At 33.2% G+C, this 21,843-nt stretch overlaps 1 protein-coding gene and 1 non-coding gene across 2 annotated transcripts in view; both read left to right on the top strand.

Annotated features, from left to right (window-relative positions):
- The window catches only part of LOC118198469 (uncharacterized), a 281,839-nt gene that overhangs the window by 248,895 nt on the left and 11,101 nt on the right, over positions 1-21,843 (top strand). Inside the window, exon 5 of the mRNA XM_085819191.1 lies at positions 3,784-3,956. Within this exon, the coding sequence (XP_085675317.1) occupies positions 3,784-3,956 (173 nt within the window). The remainder of the gene's footprint in view (positions 1-3,783; positions 3,957-21,843) is intronic.
- On the top strand, positions 11,333-11,405 carry TRNAK-UUU (transfer RNA lysine (anticodon UUU)). Its single transcript has one exon. It is a non-coding gene; the product is annotated as a tRNA-Lys (tRNA).

Genomic DNA, 21,843 nt, shown 5'->3' with positions numbered 1-21,843 from the left:
ATTATGGCTAAAGCACACGAGGGCTATCTGCCTAAGAGGAGGGATGCCTTCGTGGAGGACTTTCTAAGGGAAACTGGCTCGTATACACGTTACACATGGGGAAAAACCACGCTACAATGGACGATTAAGCAAGAAGGATATTATTTTCCGACAATAAACCATGGCAAATACTCCGGCTTTCTCAAAATCCAAGGTAAGCAAAGATTTACCGTATTGGAACAATATTATATTTGCAGACGACTAAAAATTTTATATAACTAGATTCAGTGATCAATATACTATGTGGTGAAAGTCGAACGAAGAATTAAATCTGAAAATCTTATTGCTTACTTTTAGCACGGGGATGAAGGCATAATGGTTTGGAAATTTAGCTCCTCCTAGGATGAAAAATTTCCTTTTTATAGAAAATAATATAGATCAGAATAAATATATGAACATTCTTAATAATAGCTTGATACTATCTGAATGAAAACTTGGAATGTGAAACACATATGTATTCTATCAGGATAACGATCTTAAACATACACCCTTACACAACTATCCTTAGTGTCCTTAGGTTATCAAAATTCCTCCATATTCTCAGGACTTAAATCCAATCAAATATTTGGAGTGATTTGGCGAAAAGAATCAGGAAACATGCTAAATCTTCGAAACCTCTGTTAAAAACAATTTTTACTGGAAAATGGAATAAATAGAACATTTTTATACGAACAAAATTGTGGAATCTATACCAAAGCGTATGAAAAGTGTAATTTTAGCGAAAGGATAGCTAAGGAAATATTTAATGTTAGTTTCTTGTTTTTGTTAAATATAAAGCTGTTTATTCAGACTATTCGTATACTTATGTGAGTTGATTTCTAAAAATTTTAATACCCCTTTTTTTTCTGAAAACATATTGAATAACTTTTTTTAATAAGTACATTTAAGAAAAAAGGTAATTAATAGTATATATCTGCAAGAAAAATAAAGTCATTTCACTAACATTTAGTAACTAATATTTCCAGATAAAACTGGAAAATATATGTGTCCGAAAACAAATGTAAGATACAGTAAATTTAAATGTCTAATAATATCAAAAAATCATCATCGGTTTCTTTTATTTAGTATTTTCTTGAATCTTTCGATTAACAAAAATTATTACATCATGAGCAATGCTTTTTGTTAATCCTTTGCAGTACAGTGTGGCTGGTCTGGACACACCTAAAAATTTCCTTCTGTACGCACAGAAAAATTGAATGAAAAAGGATTTATACACTGGTGTGCAAAAATTAAGGACGAGACGGTTTTTTCAATATAACTTTGTACAAAAGCTTTCCAAATCAACACATTTAATACCGTAAGATCCCCAATACGTAAGGACATGAGTAATATAAGCAAAACTTACTAAGAGAGAAATCAGAGGGATAAAAAGAAGCTTTATTGAAAAAGTAGCATGGAGCGCAATGCGACTGAAGGCCGAAACATCCCTGTGATGGGTGTCCAGCAAGAAACATCCGGTCTTTAATAGGGGATATGATCTCCCCTGACTGCTAGGCAGGTTTCACAGCGTCTGCCCATGCTGAGAATGAGGGTGTCAATGAGTTGTTGAGGCATTGCTGCCCATTCGTCTTGCAGCGCCAATCGAAGCTCCGGAATCGTTACTGGTGGTAAGGTACGAGCTGACAAGCGTCTGCCTAGAAAATCCCATACATGCTCGATGGGATTGAGATCCGAAGATCGTGCCGGCCAATCCATACGTTCAATATCCTCACTCTCTAAGAGTTGTTCGGCAGCTACTGTGCGATGACATGGTGCATTGTCGTCCATGAAAAGGAACTGCAGACCCATAGCGCCTCTAAAAAGAAGCACATATGGAAGAAGAATCTCGTTACAATAACGGGGCCCGTTGACTGAACATACGTCGAAGATGTGAAGGTCTGTACGACTACCAAGCATGATACCTCCCCAAACGAGAACACCGTCACCTCCATACCTGTCCCTTTCAATGATGTTCGAGGGATGATTGCGGCTTCCCCTCTTTCTCCAGATGAGTATGCGATGAGAATCGCTACTCAGACTGAATCTGCTCTCATCTGTAAAGAGTACTCGTCCCCATTCATTGTCTCTCCAATACGCGATATCGGTCGTCCAGTCGCCTGTGTCGTGTGTCTAGCGATTTCTCCCGCTGTCTGCCGCCTGTTTCTTCTGGCCTGTAAGGCAATATACCGGTCATCTGCGGGTGTGGTTCCTTGTGGACGACCACTACTAAACCCCCGGATAGCTGTTTCTGTACTTTGAAATTGTCTCCAAAGTCGTGAAACGATGCTGTGAGCAATTCCGAACTCTGCAGCCACACTTGTCACACTGTGGCCTTCCTCCAACTTCCCAATGATTCGACCTCGGGTAAAAGCATCCAGATGTCGTTTAACAGATTGATTATTCGCCATTTCTCGCTGAGGCAGCAACTCGGTGTGATTTTAACTGCTATACGGCGTGCAATCTCTTTGCCAGAAATACTGATCTTACACCGACAACATGCTTTATACTACTCAGACACTCCCTCATTACGTCTACCTGCATATCTGCGCATGTGCTACCGTACATCATCTTACTTAATCTCCTGATTGGTCTTTCTGTCCGCTCTGCCTCTTCGTTCAGCTGATATGCTAATTTTTTGACTTCGTCCTTAATTTTTGCACACCAGTGTAGATTACTATAGGTTACTCTGAACCTTCTTTATTTACAGTAGATGGCAGCTCAACACAAACCAGTCCATATATTTTAGCCATGTTTAGTTATTTTAAGACCCTCATTTTTCAAAGAAATCTACCAGATTTTTTTAGGGTATAAAAGGAATTGTTTGAAAAGAAATTTCTGTGTTATTTTTTAGCTATATGCTAATCTCCTTATTATATATTAGTTTTAAATTTTTACTTTGAAATCTGGCCTAAAATCAAACGGTGAACCCTAGGTGTACCCAGACCGGGCTCACCGATAATCTAGGACAACTGAGAGTTTTGTTTGTATTCTTTGTTTCTCCGAATCTCATCGGTCAGTTCATTGACAACAATGCTTGCTTCAGCACTCTTTTCGAAGCTCTACTCAATCAGTGTGCCCTCTTCGAGCACAGCCACAGAAATAAACGATAAGTGCTATCTTCACAAAATTTTACTTGTGTACTCCTCTAGGCCTAATTACACTGCCTACCTTTTTCTTTTTAATCAAAATCCGACTTTAAAAGGTAGCGTGGCGGAAAGGGTTAATAGCTACAATGTTTACGTTTGCTCACTCTTTTTTAATGCTAATAATTCTTGATTTAAAAGAATTTTTTATTTTTAATATTATTTAGTTGTTTAAATCACAATTTTATGCAGTATTATATATTATACTCGTATATTAGAGTATCAGAATTTTGTAACGTGAGATTTATAGTATTCTACTTCTGTTCCTTAAAAAAGAAATATTAGAAGCATAAATTCCTGTCATATATTATACCTTAATGTCAGAGAATATAGAAGTTTATTTCTTATGCAGATAAGACAAGGGTCTTATTGTTGTATACTTATATTTCGACATTTATTTGGCTAATTGAATATAATTTTTTCCAAAAATTAAGGTTTAGAAAGCTGTAAGGGACTTTGGGACCATGAACTTACAGCTAATCACTCAGAATATATTTCGTCATGCATTCTTTCCGAAACCTTCTGCTAAATATATTTGCAACCTTATTTAAATAAACAACTAAAAATTACTTTAAAATGCACCTAAATGGCAAAACTGTCTGAAATATGTTCAATAATTTAGGATCCAATGATTGCTTGGATGACGTGATTGAAGAAAGTTTATGCCTAGGACTTCCTTTGTTGACGAACGAATTGCATAGTATTGTCGTAACGCTCGGAGCTCATGGTGTTCTTCTCATCACAACTCTAGCCGCTTCATCACCTTTTCCCACTAAAGAATCTGTAGCGGAAGTGGTAAGTCGATAATAACTCTGTCTGACAGCAAAACAAAATGGTACTTCTTTAATGCGAAATTGCGAGGTATCTCCTAAGTCAAACATCAGAAAGATTAATAGACAGTGTTCATGACACTGGTTAAATTCTTTTAGAACTTAGTGAATTGGTCTTTTCAAAACTCGGACATAACTCTATTGTTTTTTAATATCTTTGGTGTTATTTAAAAGATTTGGTTCGAGCAGAAAAGATTACTGGTGTGTAGCATTTGGAAAAATCCTTTACGCTTGTCATGAGACTGGTGCTACTATCATCAAGCATGTATTGCAGAAGTGGCAGCATCGACACTGGATTACATTGCATACAAAAAGAATAATTATGAAAAAATTCTATAACGCTCTGTGTGATATTTAACTTAATACTGCATCCTTTGTAGTTCATAGTCAAAGAAATGAATTCCAAGTTAAACAGGTCTTAAAATAATATAAATATTCTTAAGAAATATTAAATTCTAAGTAAAGTAATTGTTCTTATTATTCACTTATTGTAACATTACACAGGGTATTCAAAACTACTGCCGGGATATTGTAAAGCAATTACAGTTTCTCTTTCCCCTCAGAAAGCACGAAATCTTACAAAAACGACAGAAATATTTTAGTTCAGTGAACTCGCTGTGGGACGACTGCTTACGACTTAAGATAATTTTGGCCTTTTGTGGAAGTGGTCACCTGAGAATGGTGATATTTAATACAAATGTTTATTTATAGTCTTGGAAATAATGGTCTTTTCAGAGGCAGTCATTATAGACAGGTGGTTGATGCTAGAAACTTCACTATGTTTTAACGAATTTTTGTGATTCAACTGAACAAATCAAAATATTTAATAGACATTTAAATATCTGGTTGATCTTTACATTATGGTAACTTGGCAACTTTTTGGCGAAAATTTACCGACCAACTCTCCTACAGCAACCCTCCATTTTTTTTTCCCCGCCGCCATTTTGTCTTCACGAAGTAAAGACATGTTTCTTTTCTTTTTATCTCCTGAACACTTCTTCCAACAATCTACTAGCCGAATTACACTTATGCTAGAAATTTTATCAAACAAAACTGCTTAATCATGACAAATATTCACTGCAAAATTAGGAAAAACTGCACAATACCATTCTCCTTACACATTTTTCAAAATAACACATACACATAAACCATGTACACGCCGACTTATTTTTACTTAAAAAAACATCCCAGAATTGCACAAAAATGGCATTGCGCACACTCTTCACTATATCCATGTACACTGCTTTTTCCTCATAAATTACAAAAATTTCACGAAAATACATGACAATTTTCTCAATCTTTAAACCCGGTAAAAAGAACATATATGAAATTACCTGATCGCGAAAAGTATTTACCCTTTACAAATATGAACATTTCCACATATAAAATAAATAAAATATCCAAAAACTTTTACCTCTAAATCATCTATTACATTATACATGTCACCAACGAATTCATACCGCAAGCATTACAAATACTTAGTATCAAATATTTAAATTATTTCCATGCACGTTTATTTCAACTTAAACGTATACCAAATTCCTACAAGCATAAAATTCACAAAATAACTATCATTTCATTAAAATATCACTAAACCATGTACACGTCGACTTATTTTTACTTAAAAAAACATCCCAGAATTGCACAAAAATGGCATTGCGCACACTCTTCACTATATCCATGTACACTGCTTTTTCCTCATAAATTAGAAAAATTTCACGAAAATACATGACAATTTTCTCAATCTTTAAACCCGGTAAAAAGAACATATATGAAATTACATGATCGCGAAAAAGTATTTACCCTTTACAAATATCAACATTTCCACATATAAAATAAATAGAATATCCAAAAACTTTTACCTCTAAATCATCTATTACATTATACACGTCACCAACGAATTCATACCTCAAGCATTACAAATACTTAATATCAAATATTTAAATTATTTCCATGCACGTTTATTTCAACTTAAACGTATACCAAATTCCTACAAACATAAAATCACAAAATAACTATCATTTCATTAAAATATAATTAAATTCAAAAACACTACTTAAAATATAAATGAGCACATACATTAAATTAATAAAAATTACCTTACAATCCTAATTACTTTAAACTAAATCATTGCTAATAACAATTTTCCCAATAATACCAAATTCCTTTCCACCTTACATTTACAACAATGCATAAAAATAATATCCTCAAATAATTAAAAATACTAACTTACCTAATCTTCTTCAGAATCTTGATTACGTGGCGGATACACTTTTCTTACTTCTGTTTCAGAATCTTTAAAATCATACTTATCTTTCAAAGCAAGATACCAGGTAAAATAAATAACATAATAAAACATCTTTATTTCTCTCTCGCACAACCTTAAAAAACATTTATTACTATCCTTTTCAATACCACTAAATACCCATTTCGAATTCACTTTAGTTACGGCCATGGGATCCAAAAATTCACAAACACTATTTCACACAACACAGAATAAAGCCAAATACAAAATTGCCAGATTTTTCCCCGATTAAAGAACAGTAATTCGACCATTAATATCACATAACATATCCCATGATCTCTCATTTCCCTCACACAAAATAATGCGTAATCAGAACTGAATACTACTCATATTCTTAACAAAGTCTAACTAACCTAATCTTCTTCCGAATCTTCCTTACATGGTGGATACACTTTTATTATGGATTCAATAAAATTACTGAACGATTTTTTTTCCGAATTTGATAGAATTTGATAAAAAAAAATTTCTCTTTATCACATCTACAATTCACTTTAGACAGCGCCATACAATCCCAAAATTATTCAACCCTACTTCACACAACACACAATGAAGCTTAATACAAAATAATATACATCCACAGATACTTGTCCAAATTCCCCCCTTTTCCGATTAAAGAACCGTAATTCGTCCATTAATATCACATGACATATCCCATGATCTCTCATTTCCCCCACACAAAATAATGCGTAATCGGAACTGAGTACTGCTCACATTATTACCAAAGTCCCAGGTAGTAACCTTTATCGCCTCCAAAATGTCGCCAAACTACCAGTTACCATATTGTAAAGATCAACCAAATATCTTTAAAATACTTACATGTTCAGATACGATTATATTGGTGAATTATGAGATAAAGTTTTTACAATCATTCCGCTAAATGACATATTATCTAAAAAACTTATTTTGGAAAATTTGGTATTATTTTTACGTTGGCAGTTTTGGGGCCAATGATGTACGTAGTGGAAAAGTTCCACTTTGAAATAGTCATAAAAGGAAAACTACTGGACCAAATGGTTATCAAACTTGGCAATGGTGTAAAGGGGGTCATGGAAATTTATTTCGCGAAAAACGTTCAAAAACTCACAAACCAGCGGGAGGAAATGGCACTGTATGCAATTTAATAAACCAAAATAAGACATGGAGACCTTGGTTTAAAATGTGTTTCTGTAACGTGTTACAAAGCATATTCAATGTGGCATCCACCATTTTTCGAAAGCAAGTTAAGTCGCATTACTGCATTCTTAACAGCGGCTCTTAGCATATCAGGAGAAATGTTACGGACATATCGGTGTATCGCATCTTTCAATTCCGCCAAATTGTTTAGATTATCATCATAAACAGCCTTCATGTCTTACAACCGAATTCCGGCTTCAAAAATCACAAATTAGCGATCTGTAAGAAAACGATTTCCGGAATGCGCACACGTTTTCGAATGATTTGCGGTCTCACATTTTCTAATCACCAATTTGCGGTTTTCATCAACGGATTTCTCCGTTACACGGATGGCGCATTCCACTTTTAACACCTTTAACGCCTTTAAATGGTAATTTTGCTTAGGTCAATGCTTCTTAGGATGTACAACTTGTTAAACCGGTTAACAAAAGGTTAAGTTAGGTTCCGACCCTTATTTCGTTTAAAAATATTGCATACAGCGCCATTTGCCCCCTGGTGGTGAGTTTTTTCCCTCTCTTCCCCCCTCGGAAAATAAATTCCCATAACCTCATTTACACGATTATCAGGTTTCATAACCCATTTGGTCCAGCAGTTTTCCTTTTATGACTATTTAAAAGTGGAACTTTAATTATAACCACCCTTGATAATCAATTGCCTTTGCAATAAAAAAAAAAGGTTAGCAATCATAATTATATTTTAATATTGTCCTGCAGACTTCGTTCGAGCTGTTTCTGAGATTGTTTCAACTTAAAAAACAGATAGATAAAACAAGTCTTTATGTTAAAATAAAATATTTTTTATTGCAAAATTATTTTTTATAGCCCAGAAGGGCTGTTAATCTTGTCTTGGCATTGCGTCGATTCACTGTAAACGGCGAATCAATTTTTAAGTTGTTGCCACAAAATATTATCGACCTGTGTAATATTTAAAAAAATTAAATGATGAAGAATCTGCATAAATGTATGTAAGTTTCTCGCATTGTGATAAAACAACCGTTTCTAGACCCATCGAATTTTGAATAACGTAATCTTCCACCGAATATGGGCATCTGGAAGTCTTAATTTGTACTTTGAAATTTGTTTTATTATCGATTTCATATTTTGTATCATTTCAACGAATTTTTAATTAAGAAACTCAACGATTTCAAAGCGAGCAATGGCAAAATTGTACAGAAAAAAAAAAAAAAAAAAAAAAAAAAAAAAAAAAAAAAAAAAGATCTCCAGCTCGCGAGACTGTGTATCGGAAATTCTAAAGATATGCTCATTTTAAAATCATTTTGCGATATTGCTGTTGAATTGAATTTTACGGTTTAAGTACAAAGAACATGACATTTAATAAATAAAGGTAGCACACAAAAGGTTAAAAAGTCCCTTTGGGCGTAATGTAAAATCTGAAAGCTTTCAGATTTTTTATTTTTATTATTTGAGTTTTATTAATTAAATATTAAATTAATTTTTTTAATGTTTTTTCATTTTCGTTAAAGATTGAATTGCAGTCTATTCTCTCTGAAGAAAGCAAATTGTGGATATTCTGGTATTTCTCTGCTTTCAAAAATAATAGGTCATATGATACTTCAGGAATATTCAGCGGCTACTGTCCTGACTCCAGTCTACAGTTTTTTCCCTGATAACTTTAGACGATATTCAACGACTTTTCGTTTTTAAGTTTAGTTTTATTTTGCCTAGGTTACTTACTCTAAAGCTTGAATTTTACTTGTGACTGCCGATGAATCACATCTAAATTTTTCTCATCTTTTTTCTTTCTTATTTATTTTTAACCAAATAACGTTGTAGATCTCAGGAAACAATTATGAGATACTTTCCTTTTAAAGCAGCCACTACGTTTAGTAGCCAGAATTGGTAAATTTCAATGCCCGGTTTTCGGTAAAAATTTCAGATGCCGTCAAGGCCACTTTAACAAGGAATATTAAAAATTATATCAATTAGATATCTAGATATCTAGCATTAATCTATTTAACAATCCATGTGCCGAATATAAATCAATCTTGTAAAGGGGTCGTTTTAGATAGAGTCATAGAAGAGTCCTGTATAGTGTAACAAGTATTTATTAACAGGTTTAAGTTACACACGGACATTACATTTAACTTTAAGAATATTACAGAGCAAGAGTCTAATACAACTATCAAGTGGAACGCTTGGCTTTTACTAAAGTACTTCTCTGGCTACTCATCAGAGGGCAGCCTTGTTGTCACAGTTAGTCCAACAGTTTATGTTACGGGATTGGTTACAAACTCCCCCTCTGGCTCCGCCGACAGGATACAGAACTTGAGGATTTGGGAGCTCTTATAACATTGTCTCTAGTCTACGTTTTTTTTTTTTTTTTTTCCTGGGCAAGATGATCTCTTTTTGAAGCACTGTCCGCCGGAACCACAAGTTCTTGATTATTTCGGGAATGCAAGGTAACTTTTGACGGTCTACCTCTTTTCCTGAGCGGAAGAATGGGAGAAATGGACGAGTTAAAAACTTTGAAACTTTGACGAGTTAAAAACTTTGAAACTTTGACGAGTGGACGAGTTAAAAACTTTGGACTTTGAAAGGTGTTAGTGCAGACGCATGGTAAGTTCTTAAGGGTTCTGATGGTTTATGAAGGCTTGAAAGGACATAGGAGGTAGGTGATTTCTGTGTCATTACCAAGTATGGACCGTCAAGCTTTGGTATGAACTTTGAAGTCTTTTTGTTTTTTGCATTGCTAACGGGATGTAAATTGACCCATACCTTATCACCTGGTGAATAAAACACTTGTCGCCTTCCTTTATCATATTGCTTTTTACGTTGATCTTGCTTTATTTAGATACGCTTTCGTATGTCCTTTGTAATAGTTGCGAATCGTTTAAGATAAGGGGTGATTTCAGGAACAAAGTTCTCATTTTCATCACAGCTTTGAAATCGTGAACAACGTCGTCGACAGTCCTCAGCTCTTTTCCAAACATTAGGAATGCTGGTGTATGGCCTGTAGTGCCACAGACGGCCGTATTCATAGCGAAGCGAATAACTGTCTAGTTTCAAATGCCAGTTGTCATGCCCATCTCCTACTAGGATTGCAAGACGAGGTTTGAAGTCTCTATTTTTCCCGTTCCACAGGATTTGATTTGATTATACCATATGATTTTAACTACATTTTATCCTGCTCTACCTATTGTTAGAGCATTTTTCAGTCATTTCTGCCTGGACATTTTAAAGTCATTTCTCCATGCCTTCATCAGTATTTCACGTTCATTTCATCAATTCACTTGGTACTTGTTTAGGCATCTTGAATTTTACTCACCATTTGTCTGGCGCATAATAACCCTCGAGGTTTTGTGCCATTTAAAAAACCAACCAACTAACCAACAGGATTTGATTGAGGAAAGTAAACTGGTATCAAGTTTTGATTGATATTTCATGTGCAGCAAACTTGTTGCATGACTGCACTGATAAACTGGGTGCCGTTATCGCTGATGATTCTTCGTGATATACCATGCCGCATGAATACTTCTTCGATGAGGGTTATAGCGCAGTCGCGTGCTGTAGCTTGAGCAAGAGAAAATAATTCAACCCATCGCGTAGCACAGTCTTCGACAATGAAGATGCATTGTTTTCCAGTGTCGGTTTTTGGCAGTGGCCCAAACAAATCAATAGATATGATCTCAAAACGTTGAGAATAGACAGGGGTTCTTAGCAGTCCAGCTGGCTTTTGGTTGGTAGCCTTGTAGCGGTTGCATTCAGGATAGCTTTTCACATAGTCGGATATATACTTTTTCATACCAGTCCAATAATAGCGTCTGGCAATTCGTTGGAATGTTCCTTCCTCTCCATAAAGTCCAGCCATTGGGTCATCATGGTGCTTTCCCATGATTGATTCACGCCCGGCTAGCTCAGTCGATAGAGCACGAGACTTTTAATCTCGGGGACGTGGGTTCGAGCCCCACGTTGGGCGCCACTTTGTAAAGGGGTCGTTTTAGATAGGGTCATAGAAGAGTCCTGTATAGTGTAGCAAGTATTTATTAGCAGGTTTAAGTTACACACAGACATTACATTTAACTTTAAGAATATTACAGAACAAGAGTCTGCTACAACCTATCAAGTGGAACGCTTGGCTTTTACTAAAGTACTTCTCTGGCTACTCACCAGAGGGCAGCCTTGTTGTCACAGTTAGTCCAACAGTTTATGTTAAGGGATTGGTTACAATCTGAAATTTATCAGCCTAAGAGTCCCGGTTAGACTACACAGGATCCACCAGAAAAATGTTTGCACTCTTAAACAGGTGGTTTTACGTATTGATTCCGAAGTGGAAATGAATTATCTGTTCAATACATTTTGGTATTCTCATGACTGTAACATGCTACATAATGAAGCATGATAATGAATCGGAATGACATTTTAGGATCCTGATGGCCGTCGTGTAGCGCAGAAAATTACTTATGCTGGATGTTCTTCTTCAAGAAATTACAGTGCAGTAATCCCTGCACCGCAATGACGAAGTTTATTCAAGTAACCGCTGGACGTTGTTCTATGTATGTGGCCATTAATGGCCACTACTCTGATATTTTAAGCACTCTAAATAAATATACAGAACAACGAGAACAGGTGCAGGAAGATTATATTAAACCTAACGTAAACGATGTTATGTATGTTTATATTAACCTATAAGTAAGTTCAGTTCTAACACACACAGTAAAACATTTTCTTTTGTTAAAGTGCATGCATTTTTTGATGGACACTGTAGAGATATTTTCCCCTTTTTCATTATTCTTTCTCATTTGCCGTGATCGTATTTCTAATCTGTTTTAAGAATTAACTGTTTCTTTAAATCTGGGTCACAAATTATTTCATTTCTATTTTCTTAACTTAAGCAGGGTATTAATTTTAGTCTACTTGTAAAGAATTAAATATATTCTCTCACGCACTTCATGCCATGTTTGTGGTGCAACAATTAAAATATCAAGCCAGTTATTTACACATCCCGTGTTCGACTCAGTGCAAAGACTCAATTTATTTTCAATTCTTCCTAGCTGCACAAACTCCTTTATATCTTTCTTACGTTTTAGGAGGAATTTTTAGAGAATCGAATAAATAAAAATAATCTGTGCCTCGCCTGAAGTGGAACGCAGAGACCACATAAAGCGAAATATAAAAGTGTAATCACAAGAGATAACAGGAATGTGCATAAAAGCGCATAGCAAAAGCCGAGTCCATAATAGGAGTGACTTTTAAAATATTTTATTGTTCACTTCAAAGTACTCATTATTCATTTCTGTTGTTTTTAAAATACTGTGATAGTGCACTGACAGTATGATAACGTCTAACTTACAGATTATCAGCAAAATGAAGATGGTCAGTACACATGTGAATTAAACTATGATCACAAGTAAGCAATGAACTAACTAGAAGATTCATTTAAAATTTTGAAGAACATTTCATGAAAAACAAAACACTAATAAATAAACAAACAAATGAAAATAAAATAATAGTATATAAAACAAAATTTACTATTTGTTCCTTCAGATTCCAATTTAACATAGTTTACATAAAATTATGTCTTCTGAGTTCAGAGTGTAAAACATGTGCCTAAAGCCAAATAAACTGAAAGTGAGCATGTTTTGGTAATGAGAAATAGTTATTCCTACAAAAGTTATGATACACAGATTTTTAAAAGGAAAAAGACTTTGAGGGATCGAAGGAAGAAAAAAAGAATTCTAACTTTTTTCAAAATGAAATAGAATTATCTTGCTTCTAATTTTATGTAAACCAATTACGAAGTGTAAACATTTCGAATTTTAAGAGTCAGTCTTTGTTAAAAAAGTACAAGATAACCGAAAATCATATTCATATAAATATTTATTTAGAAATGAAAATAAACAAATAAAACATGTCCTTACGTTTCAATAAAGTAAAAAAAAAAAAAACTGTATAGAATAGTGGTATTTAAACTATGGGTGACGACCTCATTTGGAATTGCGAAAATTTATAGTGGGGCCGCATAATGAATAAAATCCGAATTGATGGTATATAACTGAGGGTCTATCCTCTGACTGGAGTCACGAAATTATTTTTGGGAGTCATCTGCATTTTTATGAGGTTCGCACAGTTTGAATACCACTGGTATAGAATATAGCAGTTTACTTCAAAATTGTATTATTATTCAGTTTTATTTATTAAACGATAACAGTGAGTATTATTTGACGTTAAAAGAGCTGAAAAAAAAAAAAAAAAAAAAAAGAAGCTGAAAGTGATTTGCATGATTTTTTGTTGGAATGATTTTCAACAAATTTTGATTTGACAGTTCGGAATCTATAATTTCTATATAGTTTCTTTATCATGTATTTCGCCTCATTGAGAGGAAAGAAAATATTCAAATTTTGAAGGGCTACACACTTTATATTTCAAGGGTCTGAACTTATATCACTTTCAATATGCGGAGTTAACTCAGAGGTGACGTAATGCAAATTGTTCTTTTGAAACTATACTGATTTTCTACACAACTCTAATGTACCGAGTTTATTCAAACGTCATTTTAGACCTTCAGCACTCCGTGCCACCGACGCTCACAAACTAAATATGATAGGTTAAGCTATCATATTAAGATATTAAGCTTTCACCATCAAGTACTCGCATAAATGAGAATTACAGCATAATAAGAATAATAAAAACTACAGCAATCATGTACTTCCATAAATGATACAGCTGCACCATCGAAAGCCATCTTCAAAATAGCGTTGCTCACTGGGGGAAAGGCCAAGTAGCGGGTTACCACAAGCTGGGTTATTCAAACCTGATGCGAACTGCTATTTTGAAGCTTTGCTCCCTTCCTACTTATTGCACCGGGATTCACTCGTACACTCTTCGTATAATAAAAAATCTCTTGTAAATGATAGAAATACCACATATGCAAATCAAATTTGGAGTCTGACTGTCGTTGTGATTCATAAGTTTGACTTTTAGTGCAACAGGTCTACTTATATCACAATTGCACCTTCAAATATCATGCTACGGACTGTCAGAAGACAATGTAACAAGAGTAGATAGAAAATGGGGGTTCTGCGACAGGTGGATCAGTGGATCGGGGGCGTGGTCAATGACATCACAGAGGGCGGGGCCAAAGGCAACGTCATCACACTAGGAGGCGTGGTTTCGAGTGGAGTTGAGTTGTTCGTAGACTACTGATTGAGTTGTAGACCTCCTGCTTTTCATTAAAAGTTAGTTTTTTATAATTTGGCAACGGAGTCATGGCGTCCTCTAGGGACGAAAAAAGAAAATAATGTATTTAGGAATTGCTTATGGCGTCCTCTAGGGATGAAAAAAGAAAATAATCTATTTTAGAAGTTTCTTTTTTTTAAATGTTCTATGATTCAAAATATAGGATTGAACCCTGAAACAAAATATCTCACCAGCTGAGTAGTTTGAAGATTTTAACCACTAAGCTGACGGGATACATTCAGATTAATGGTAAAAAAGCCTATATAAGAAAATGGAATTTGAATCAGCTCATCAATTGCAATTATGCCTGCTCCAGGAGAAGCCACCGTTGCGATGTGTTTATACACTGTTTTATGTGTTATTTTATCATCCATCTATATTTTTACAGAATTTCATAAAATTCCTATTGATTTTACGCTACGTCTTAACGACAGTGGGAACTTATCATTATCCATATAAAGAATAATTCAATAGGTTATGAATATGAATTTATCGTATCAGGATCCGGCTCATGTTGCAAGTTTTGGTGGTGTTGAAGCTTTACATCGTGCTGCAGGAGGTAAAGTTTCCAGGATTCGAGTGGAGTTGAGTTGTTCGTAGACTACTGATTGAGTTGTAAACCTCCTGCTTTTCATTAAAAGTTAGTTTTTTTTAATTTGGCAACGGAGTCATGGCGTCCTCTAGGGATGAAAAAAGAAAATAATGTATTTAGGAATTGCTTATGGCGTCCTCTAGGGACGAAAAAAGAAAATAATCTATTTTAGAAGGTTCTTTTTTTTAAATGTTCTATGATTCAAAATTGAACCCTGAAACAAAATATCTGCTTTTCTGGAAAGGAATAACTGTTAAAAATATTGGAAAGAATAACATAATACTCATTAAAATTTCACACACACACACACACATGGGCTTTTATCGAAAGCCTCAGCTTTCTGACACCTGAGGGTCTCTCTTCACAGTTTCACAGTCATGGGGTTTTTTTGAATACCCAGGTGCCAGCCCCTTCCCATAACTCCACTGTGAAGTCATTGACCACATTAAAAAAATCCATTTTGTTTTCCATTAAACATTATTTATATTGATATGCCCATAGGCTAAGGAGTGTACTCCATCTTTTAAAATATATCTTTTATCATCAAAAGCTGAAAGTGCGATTTTATTTATAGCCATGGTAAAAAGATGATGGTTCCTACTCTGAATATTATATTGTAATTCTCTGGTGAAGATAGATTTCTCTAAACAATCTCTATAATTTTTATGTTTAAGTTTCCTTTTAATAACACTTCGTTTAACTCCTTTCGCGGTTTTCTTCTCACTTTCATCCAACAGTAAAGAGTACATTTTCGCCCTCAGTCCTATAAACTCCAGTATTGGTTCGGAATTCATTTCATCTTTGAAACATCCAATTTTCTTTTTATTATTGATATTGTATAAAGCATGAGTCTTCGGATAATCTGACATATCGTACAGATGCGTATGAAAACTCATATCTTGATATACATCTTCTGTTAAAATTTCGTACGTGAGAGAGTCTGTGTCAGTAAAAAGTAGCTTGGCTCTTTCTCCATATTGTTTTTTGATATGATTGTAATGAAAATTGTACATATGATATTTACTAAGTTCTAGTATGACAAATCCTACATATATGGGCCTGTTTAAACTAACACAGTTTTTCAACCTTTGTACTCCAACCAAATCATTATCAAAAATTCTGAAATTATGAAAGGTTGGTGCAGCTACCAATTTTTTCGCTTTTTTTTCTGTATTGACTAATTGGACATCACATGTTTCCTCACGTTTTCCATAGTTTTACCGTACACACTATTGTTCATTAGTTTAAAAAAGTCTTTCTCATATCCTGTCTGTGCATTTTTACGTTGATCTGTATTAAACTGTATATAAGGTTGTAACCAAGCTTTTTGTTTAAATTTTATAATTTTGTGAACATGCATTAATTTCATACCTAAAGAGAGATATAACTGTAAATTTTTATGATAGATGACATAATTAAATTTAGGATTTAAATTAGGAACTAATTTAGTATTCGAGATAAATTTATTATTTTTCAGTACACTGACTGCATAAGGTGAAAGATGATTAGCTATTATTTTCATTTTTTCTGGAGCTAAGGGATAATCGTTATGAGCATTATGAAGTTCTTTGGGATATTCCAGGTCTACTTCCAAGATGTATCCATCCAAACTGTCTTCTGATAAAGTCAAAATCTTTTCTATGACATTCTTATGAGGTTCAACCCACTCAAAACTTCCATAGGGTAAGGGTTGACTCATAGCCCACCCGTAGAGATTGTTTGCATCAAGGTATAAGATATATTTACTTTCTTTAGTTGAATCAAAATTTTTCAGATATTTATTATTTGCTACAGACTTACGCTGGGTAATCATGGACACACCTCCACGAATGCCCTGCTCTATAAATAAATGCATATTAACATCCGTTAATAATTCCAAAGCTTGATCAGTCATTTTTAAGCAGGCTTGCCAAGCTAATCCAGGTGCAGTCATCAAATGCGCACAATCTAAACTATAGTAAGTTTTACAAAGCTGTCTAAAATTTTCAAACACATCTGCTAATTGTAAAACATCACTTTTTACGTATAAATCATGATATTCACCTAAATTTTGAATATGAAAAGCTTGCCAAACAGTTTGAGCATGAATGTAATCATCCGAAGATATACTTTCACCAGTTAAAGTACTTCGAAAGTTCTCTATGGATGGTAACTGAGTATCTTTAAATTTATCAAAAGAGTTGATGTATTCATATGGATATATTCCCTTCCGTAATAATAATTTTATGTTTTGATCATTGGGAAAATTTTCTTTTAAAATCTTAAATTTTTCTTCAGGCAAGTTAGATACAAGTTTTTCCAAAGACGCGTTCATAAACTGTAAACTATCAATAAAAATTAAAGATATTCTTAGATTATTCCATTTTCTTTTAATACTGAAAGAAATATATTTTTCCATATTATTAGGTATAACATGAAACTCCCTGTTTTGAATTTTGCCGATGCCTTGCATGATTAAATGTGCATCATAGTGTTTTAAATTATGAAATACGACAGGAATTTTCTTTTGAAGTTTAAATTTCAAATTGCACTTATTGTGCAGAGCTCCTCTATACTTTCCCGTAAGATGATCGTGATCTTTTACACGATCATTATTCAAATTTTTTTTGCATAAGTAGCAATGAGTTGCATTTTTAAAATTTTGTTCATCTTGAGATGTCATGGAAAGAGGTACAATACTATATAATTTTTCGGCTATTTCCTCTTCTTCACGTAAAATATTTTGTATAAAATGGTCTACTGCATTTGGACCTCTATATACTGTTACAGGTTTAACGCTTTTCCCATCAGGTCCTACAATTATGTAAGCATATCCACAAGCTTTATGATGATGTATTTTTTCTGTAAAAGACGCAGTAGCTACATCAGGTGTACAAGTGTCTATGTTTTCAATTAAAGCTTCAAAATCAGCATAAATAATGTACGGAATAGACTCTTCATATTGATAATTGGTATATTCTAATATTTTTTCTTCTTCTGATGGCATTTTAATTCTCTGTATGTTTTGATGTTGACAGTATTTTGTATGTTCTTCTAACAGGTTTTCACGGGTGAATCTATGCAAGCATCTCATGCAATAGAATGTGCTTGCACGATGTTTTGTGAGATCACCTAATAACCGGGACATATTTCTTATTAAGCAATAATGTTGTTTAGTGTCATCACTGATTAAAAGTAAATTAATACAATCAGTTTCTTTTCTGTTTGAAATGTAGAGGGGAAAGACTTCTTTTTCTTCATATCCAAATACATTTATTCTAAGATTATTTAGTTTTTCAATAGATGATATTTTTGTAATAGGAACAGGGCATTCAATATTTCCTAATTTTATTTCATGTTCATAGGGTTTATAACGATTTACTCGTTCTGGTTTATTTTCTCTTGAAAAGGCATATTTGTGTGCAAGTAAGCACCACACTAAACATTTTAGATCCTCATTTTGAATGTTTAAAATGGCTTTTTTCATGGCAAGTTCTTTGGGAAGAGGTATATAACTACTAGCGGCTAAGGGATGATATCGAGCTGTGCAGAGTTCTAATTTTTCAATTTTATCTAATGTCCATCCCGAGCCATTTTGTAAAAATTCTTCAAACGATTTTTTTATCTTGTTATAGGCCTCATTCAATTGTTCTTCAACATTCTCTATTGTTAAATTTGTGAGGCAGGTAGATCTAAAATGTGATTTAATAACCTCTTCGTCCCCATCATGTCCTATTCTAGAGAACTGTGCTGTTACTATAATGTACCATTTTAAAGCCTTTTTCTCATTGATTTCTTCCTCGAGTTTCGACATAATATTGAATTTGATATTATTTAAAAATATTTCTAGATCTTGATTAATTTCTTTGGTGGCGATAATTGTAAAAGAACTGAAGACGTTTAAGGCCGACGCTTCATTCGCTTGTTTAATGGATGGGGATTATTACTTTTCCTTTTAATACTTTGAACAGTACCATGTTGAGTACGGTTATGTTTCATTAGATCATGTTTTCTGCTAAACACGTCGTTGCATTTTTCACATGAAAAGGTATTTTTTTTAACATGAATATTTTGCATGTGTCTTCGTAAACTATCTGCTCTCGTAAACTGAGCCTGACATTCTTCACAGTGAAAGATTTTTCCCTCATGTGTTTTCGAATGACGAACTAAATTACTTTTATTGCTAAAACTTTTACCACATATGTCGCAAACCTGTGAAAGATAGAAAAGCGGCTTTCAATATGCATGCTTTCCTCATTATAAAATTACTCATTTTTAATTATCCCTCACAAAAAAAAAATTTAATTACATAAATCATTTTAGAAATCGTTTAGTATTAACTCTTTACGTTTAAAGAATTTTAGTTTAGTTTAAAAATCTCTCTCTCACTACTTTTTTTCCTAATAATCACACATTGTACAACAACGACTGAAGGGAAAGAGAACCATTGAATAAATAACTATATATATACAAGTGACTATTAAAAAGAAAAAAAAGTTACCTCTCTTGTACTTGGTTGAGGTTCCATTCTTTCAGAAGTTAGAGAGTTGAATTCTTCCTCCTGAAATCCAAACTCGATAAACTAAGAAAAAAAAAAAAAAAAGAGAAAAAACTGTGTTAATAAAAAATATTTTTTTTAGAATATTCAAAAATGATGACTGCTGTTTAAAAGTATACTTCATTCATTATCTTATAATAAATATACTTTTAAAATAAAGATTCAAAATAAAAGCATCTTCTCATAAAAAATAGTTCATTCATGCATTAAAAATATCATGCAATGATATACAAACTCGACTGATTTCCTTCAGACTCTTACAAATGCTTTAAAAAATTTTTTTTTGAACTCTAAACTATGTAAAAAGCAGGCTATTAAAAGCTCTTTGAATTCAAATCATACTTGAAGCAAACATATAAATCATGCATTAAAAAATAGATTGATTATAATTCATTTTAAAAAGTTCATCTAGTCTGAAAAAAAAATAATAATTAAAATAATATATAACAGTTCTAATACTTACATTGGAAGAAACAGATTGGTGATCTTGTTCGAAAGCCATCGCAAAAAAAATATTAAACTCTGTGAATCAAATCAGGAAGACTTGCTCTTTTCAAGGTTGAGAAGTGAACTGACTTTTTCCATTTCTGAAACACCTTTTATAGGGATTAAAGAATGTTCTCGAAACATTTCAGATTTGTATAATCTGAACCAGGACAACAACAACATTATGATAACCCTTTCTTTCGAATACGATTTCAACTTCCATTAACCCTTATCATAACGTGAAGTCTACAACGCTTATCAAGGATCTTCCTTCACTTCTGTATGTATTGTCAAACTTGGAATAGCAACAACAACCTTAAGATAATACATTCTTTCACATATGATTATCAGAGTTTTAGAAATTTTCCATTACTCTATCATGATAAGTGGATGATGCTTTTAAGATTACCCTTATGCATATATGTATAAGTAATGTCAAACTTAAGAATAACAACTCTTTCAAATAAGTTTTCAGTGATTATCAGAGTTTTCCATTAACCTATCTTACCATGATAACGCAATAATATAATGACGCCTTATAGACTGTCCTTCCCAAACAAGACAAGGCAAGAATGTATTACGGTAAGTGTTGATGAATTATATTGGTGAAGATATATTTTTATGTATTAATTTTAAAAATATAAGAGATTCTTTAAAACAGAAAAAAAATTGTTCATTTATTTTGTGATAGGTTTTTTGAATCGAAATGTTATGAAGATTATAAAAATGCATTAATATAAGTACAGCTATTCTATTTAAATTTCTGTGTTTGGTTGATGTTATGACTATTTTTTTCCTTATGTTTTTAATAGAAATATATTGAAATTTTAGTTTTAATTTTAAAGCAAACGTGTATATCAAATGTCAGTAAATGGATATTGATGTTAATTTGATATTAACTAATGAAAGAAAATTCCAAGTATATTTTATGTATAATACAGAAATTTATTCTTTGAAAATAAATGTATTGAAAGGTAAAAGCTTCTTGGTGAAATGAATGTTTTTCATAACATTTAAAAACGATGTAAAACAAATATTGATTGTAGAGAGAAGAAAGAGTCTATATGTAAAAATAATAATTTTATTCATTTAATAAGGTTCCCATTTTCGTGGAGAACATATATGTTTTACAGATTTAACATGCAATACTTTTTTTTTCATATTAACATCATGATTCTGTAAATTTTCATTTTTGATATAGTCCATTGGCATGTTGATTTCAGTCAAGGCTTTTAAAAATTCGTTTTTAGCAGGAATATTAATCTTTTTCTTTTTGGTTTTAAAAAGGATGTTGAATAAGTCTATAATATTTGAATGCTTAATTTTTTCGTTATGATAAAGTACTTCGCCTTTATCATTCCACTTAAGAATATCAGGATGCCGCTTTAAAATAGCTAATGCATTTTGTACTTTTCTTCTCATTCGTAAAGGTACACTGTCTAAGATAACAGTAGAATAATCAGTTACAGTCATCTGTTTGTCGCCGTCTGTCACAGATGAGGGGGCTTCTTCTTCCTCTTTCACTTTCTTCATCTCAGCTGAATCGTCTAAAGAATTTTGTGA

Source organism: Stegodyphus dumicola, chromosome 6 (assembly GCF_044657685.1).
Source record: "Stegodyphus dumicola isolate Sdum_Otavi_A_Nest chromosome 6, ASM4465768v1".
Classification (NCBI taxonomy): Eukaryota; Metazoa; Arthropoda; class Arachnida; order Araneae; family Eresidae; genus Stegodyphus; species Stegodyphus dumicola.
This window is presented reverse-complemented; position numbering and strand designations above follow the sequence as displayed.